At 40.5% G+C, this 6,279-nt stretch overlaps 1 protein-coding gene across 1 annotated transcript; it reads right to left on the minus strand.

Moving 5' to 3' along the window:
- Positions 1-737: 737 nt before the first annotated feature.
- Positions 738-4,646, minus strand: LOC124275729 (beta-1,3-galactosyltransferase 5-like). The gene is made up of 2 exons (XM_046711701.1): positions 4,514-4,646; positions 738-2,065 (listed from the first exon to the last, which is right to left on the minus strand). Exon 2 carries the CDS (start codon positions 2,042-2,044, stop codon positions 890-892), a length of 1,155 nt encoding a protein of 384 aa, XP_046567657.1. The 5' UTR covers positions 2,045-2,065; positions 4,514-4,646; the 3' UTR covers positions 738-889.
- Between the last annotated feature and the right edge of the window lie 1,633 nt (positions 4,647-6,279).

The following is a 6,279-nucleotide window of genomic DNA, read 5'->3' on the forward strand; positions in this document are numbered from 1 at the left end:
AGCTGTGTTGTTAAGCTTTCTTGTAAACTAATACCTTCAAACATAACAGTTTTTCAGTAATTCATAAAGGTAGGAGGGTAACGTTTCTTGAGGCATGTATTGCATGTATTTTGGCAGATGACATGCACAGAATAAAAATTGGCCACTAATAGACGCTTCTCTTGGTTAATTTAAGGTGTTGGGGTTCCAAGTTAAATCCTCGAAAGCAAATTCTAGGTTATTTAATTATCCTAGACCAAACATAAAAACCTTAAAGGGTTATTCAAAGCCGAAGAGATATTAAAGTACTATAATTCTGATGTGATAGGGTTTCATAGAACAACATACCAATACTACATTGTATTGGAAACTGTGTATCTGGCATACCGTTTCAATGATACATTCGATGAATATTAGTTTGTTAATAGTCATGAAACAGACCAGAAATCTCAGCAATATATGCCTCAGTACAGGAGCTTGTTTTTAGATTTGTTAACGTGTGCAACATGTGAAATAACTCAGTACCATTTACCGGTAACACAGTTCATGTTTTCTGGCGAGAACTGCAACAATGGTATTCGTGTACATACAGATAATCTTTAAAAACACATACACGTCGGAACAAAATTAAGAAATTGTGGAATATCAAACCTTGCTTTTCATGTGTAATTCTTATATCATAAACAGTAGGAATGACACGTCTTTATGGATGATCAACTTCTTTATTGTAAAATAACGACGTTTCGGTATATATGAGAAACCTTTTCACTACCTAAGGCCCTTACCAAAGCTAACACAGGATTTCTTGCAGATGACGTGACAAAGACGGACAAAACACAGGTTGCATCGTGTTATCTTCACATGTACGATTGATAGGTAGTTTATCCCATCTATTCCGAATGAAACTTTGCTAATCAAAACCATTCATTTCTTGCAGTCTTGGAAAGAATGTAAACGGAATATCTCCACACTTGTTTCTTATGTCTAAAACAATTGCTTTCTCATTCAACACTCTCTCAGTCATCCTTGAAGCAGGTTTAGGACATTTGTACAGCAAGTTCTCGAAGCTTCTCTTCTTCACCCCAGCCTTCATGGCCAACACAACACTGACATACAGGTCATCCATGTTCGTGATGCGGCAAGTTTCTGAAGCTTTGTACAAGGCGTTCCAAGCTATTTGTGTTGTTATGTAAGCAAACCCGAGACAATAAGGTGGTAATTTGGGAAATGGATACTGGGATACAGGCGTGTACCATTTAGAATATTTTCTCCTATTTGGCACGTCACCAGAGATGACTTTGCAATACATCGACATTCCCTGAGGATTTTCTTTTAGTAAAAAATCTATAATTCTATAAGGGTTAACAAATGTGTCATCGTCTAACTTAAGAATATATGTCGAGTTACAGTTATATTTGACCCAGTGCATGGCCATAATATGCTTTCTACTGAGATTTTTATAACTGTCTAGGAGATTACCCTGAACAATATCATGGTGAAGTTGTGATTCTCTGTTTATGGAATCCTGCAGGGTTTGTTGTTCAACAGTTCCCAAAATAAAGGCAACTGCTAGGCGTTTGTCCCTGTAGGATTTAACAGACCCGAAAGTTGTTCGGATCATATCTCTCTTATTGTAGTTCATGGCAGCAGAATGTACCACCATTAATAAGAAAATGCTTCTCTCAGAACATGCTTCTGAAGTGTGAATGAAGGAAAACAGATGCTGGTTGACGAAAGGGTCTTTTGTCTCGTTTTTCAGCATAGTGAAGTGATTTTCAATTTGATGGTTAATGTTGTTGCCATTTACTGTTGTTTTATAGAAATCTGAAGAAACAGGTCTTGTCCTTGAAGCAGGTGTTGTAGGCCTCGCGGTATGTGACATTGTTTGCTCTGTTATGAACTCACTCATTGTCCCTCTCATTGTTTCGTGTCCCTTCATGAATTGCTGACAGAATCTACGTAATTGAGGCTTTGATGTCATTGCGCCGAGGTTCCAGCAGAGGTACATAGTAATGCATATGCAAGGTATGCTATAGAGGAACCATAACCTGGGCACCATACCCATCTCTCCTGGAGAATGTTGTCTCTGAAAGACATGGAATGTTGTTAATTAAACTAGCTGTTACAATCATAACTAGAAACAATATGCCAAGTTTCTGAACTGTTGTTTTTCCTTTTCTTGTGTTATTCTATTCTTTCATCATTCTTTAAATGAAATATGTTTTGCAGTTTACCTCACGATCAACTTATGATCTTCTTGACGTGTTTCATTTCGGTGTACATATATGTATATTGATTGTATTATCTATACTCAAAGGCAAAAGAAACGTCGTAATATTGGAAATGACATTTAAGTATAAATGGAGTATTTGAACCTATTTTTAAAAAATATACACCGGAAGTCAAGTTTGAGGAAAACATGAATCGTGGTCGTGTAGCCTGTTTTCCCCAATAAAGTATTGTTTGAGATTGAGGTGAGAAATGTTTTTGTTTGTGGAAATTGAAGAGTTCACACGTGCATCATGCATGAAACTTCTTTGAGACGCATTTAGAATTTGGAGCAGTAAGAAAGGATAGCAATATATGGATGAACAGCTTCTTTATTGCTGTGAGAGCGACGTTTCGGTGTAGGTTCTAACACCGTTATCAAGCAAGTGATGAACAGCATAAGGATGAAGGAGCATATGTACAAGTCAGAGCAGATGTTTGTACAGTACAATAGGGATTACGAAGCCAGACACAATAACAGCACAAGGGCTGGAAGCCAGACACGATAACAACACAAGGGCTTAGGTGAACGCGTTAACAAATGAAGCCTGCAAAGTACACAATGGGAAGTGAAGCCTGTGATATACATAAACAGGTGATTATGAGGATGATGCGTTGTATACATAAATGGGGGATTATCGATGATGAGGATCTTTAATGAGCTGGTAGTACGCAGGAGGTATGTAATAACTTTGGTCACGGTTGATTAATGGCTGGAGTCTTTTGATGTAGATGGCTTCTTTGAGTTTCCTGAGTTTATAATCTTTGAGGTTGGTTGTTGGGGTTTGGGTTTTGTCCCACTGAATATTGTGGTCGGGATCGCCTTTGATGTGATCTGAAAGGGCTGATTTTGAGTCTAGATTGGATACTGAGGTCTGATGTTCTTTGATTCGTATTTTGAGGGGTCTTGATGTTTCACCTACGCAGGTCTGTCCACAGTCGCAAGAGACGTGGTAAACTGTTCCCTGTGGTTGTTATTTCTGGCTGGTTAGACAGCGATACAACTCCAACAACAGCACTGGTGACCGTCCACGTAGTGGTCGACCCTGTGTAACATCTCGGGCGGACCATAGACCATAGGAAACCACCATCGACCAGTCAGTGACCGAACCATTCGGCGACGTCTCCATGCCAGGAATCTGTTTTGTCGACGTCCTCCTGCCAGGGGACCCATATTCACCCAACATCACCACTGGGAACGTCTCCAGTGGCACAACTAGCGTGGGAGACAATGGAGAGGGCTTATCTTCTTTGATAACTGCATTTCAGTAAGGTGGTGCATCCATAAATGGCATGGCATTTGCCTATGCAATTCATTTTTTATGTTCTTAGTTGTTTTCACCGACACTTGGGAAAGAACCAGCTTCTGACATTTGACCAAAAACGCACCTAGCACATGTGCCGTGATAGTCAAGCTCTGTTTGAATCTGATCCATAAAGGTTCTTGTGATTCGTGACGATGGAGTTCAGTACTTCAAATCTGAGTCCAACCAGTGTTCCTAATTATAGAAAACGTGTTGACCAAGTGTGTGGCCCATCCAGCATACAGAGCATTATAGTGCTGTAGTGAAATGTTATGTAACAACTCCCGTCCTCGACGGATTTTACGTATGTACATGCGCATGGGTCTGTGATCTGGCACCACATGGCCTAATGTCCCCATCTGTAAAACCTGACTGACATGATCAGTCGGGGAGACGTTCTCCAGTCTAGGAGACGGGCCCAGATCATCGACAGAAGCTGACGGATTGTGCAGCTAGTCGTGGCGTCGACCAAGGCCGTCGCCTCACCAACGACTAACTCGACGATGAAGGCTCATCGTCCGACTTCTCAATATGTGTAAGTGACAGAGCGGGTCTCCACATCGGGAACATTGGCCACTCGGTCCCGGTGTGCGTTCTGTCACATGATCACCACCGGCTTGTACCATTTTGACTATGATCCCCAGCCATAATACAAATGGCTGCTGTCTCCTTCAATCCAACCGCTGACATTTGTCTTTTGTCTGTCCACCATCCTGAACTACTAACCGAGGGCACCCCAACGAACCACCCATTAGTGTTATCTACTTTAGTTTGAACAGTTGTTCTTAGACATGAATAGAATGTTCCAAGGTGAGGTGTTGGACTATATATACCTTCATTTGTACGACATGACACGTGATCTCAGAACACGTTCAGACAAGACAAACTGAACTCACGAACATAGAGGAACAGATTCGTTTGCGTTCATTGCAATAAGACGTACAGTCTGGTATTTTACCTACCTGTTACTGGAATCCTCTTGAAAGCAGTGTTAAACCAAACTCAGCTACTCACTGACCAGCCACTCAAACCCCTGTCTCTCCCGATTCATTGGAAAATTCAACCGCATCCAACTGTGTCGTGTCATCACAGGTAGATTTCAAAGGAGACGGTGGCGTAATTTTGTGTGATACCTGTAACAACAGGTACACCAGTTAGAGAGATATGGTCGAGCAACTTCGGGGTCTGTTAAATCCTACAGGGACAAACGCCCGGCAGTTGTCGTTATTTAGGGAGCTGTTGAACAACAAACCCTGCAGGAATCTGTAAACACAACTGCATCATGATATTGTTGAGGGTGATTTCCTGGACAGTTATATAAATCTCAGCAGAAAACATATTATGACCATGCACTGGAGGATGAGAACTATTTTTATGGATATACAACTTCTTTACTCTGTATAGGCGACGTTTCGACTTAGGTTCTTAATGTCGTTGTCAAGCAAGTGACACATGAGAAGTAATTTTGGGTGATATATATACATGATATGTTTGGACAGTTGATGAAGCATGAGGCGAAATTGAGTTGTTGAAGAGGTTGATAACACAGATAGTATATAGGATTAAGTAGGTTGATGGAAGCCATTTGATGAAAGTACATGGATGTATACATAAGGGATTAAGGATGTTGATAGGCAGCCATTAGGGAGTGATGTACATAGGTGTGATTTCAAATGAAGTCAAACGGACTGTAAATCACAAACTGGAGGTGATAATAATAAGAAAGGAGTGAGTGAGGGTGAGTGATTGAGTGGGTTTAGTTTTATGCCGCACTCAGCAATATTCCAGCTATATGGCGGCGGTCTGTAAATAATCGAGTCTAGACCAGACAATCCAGTGATCAACAGCATGAGCATCGATCTACGCAATTGGGAACCGATGACATGTGTCAACCAAAAATAAGAAAGGAGCACAGAAAATGAGTGATGACACCTGGTGTTCCTGGAAACAGGAAACCATGTGCGTCATACAGTATATATGGTTTTTAAAAATTGTTACCCGCCACATTTGAACTACAAGTCTATTATCTTTATAGCAAAAGGCTATTAAATCATAGAATCTAAAGTCTCAAAAGGCTATTAAATCATAGAATCTAAAGTCTCATATTAAGTCCAAGTAAAATACTAGTTAATCGTTAATCGTTAATCCAGATCGGACCATTCCTTATTAAATGTTTCAGCTTAACAAAATACTCAGATTAACGAATTAGTTACTGTACTGTTGTGTTCTTTCATAGATGTGGGTTTTAAAATAAACGCCAGAAAACCGAGGTCTTGAAGAAAAGTGGTTACACAAAATACAGATAAGTCTGTCTAACTGCGCGCGAACCATAGTATCTTCCGTAGCACCAAGCCGTTACTTTAACGGAAAATCCGTATATGAAGCAAGTGAAGATTGAACATAGTGATATTGACATCATAAGCGTCGATTTACGCATCTGGGATACGATGACATATGTCAACCAAGACAGCGAGTCTGACCATCCGATCCCGTTAGTCACCTCTAGCGACAAACATTGGTTCGTTACTCGGATCTTCTGGGGTTAATGCTGATGAGAGTTATAACAGCATAAGGTCACAAAGAGTATTACATCTCAGGAAAATATCATTCATATCATATTAGAAACATTTTGCACCCATGGACCCCAGTATTCGTGCTTGAGTTTGTGATCCCGTCCTTGACTACTCACAACGTAACAAAATCTCGTGAGCACGTTGATCTCGCGATA

This window comes from Haliotis rubra, unplaced genomic scaffold, assembly GCF_003918875.1.
Source record: "Haliotis rubra isolate DU_JTF1 unplaced genomic scaffold, ASM391887v1 Scf1, whole genome shotgun sequence".
Taxonomy (NCBI): domain Eukaryota; kingdom Metazoa; phylum Mollusca; class Gastropoda; order Lepetellida; family Haliotidae; genus Haliotis; species Haliotis rubra.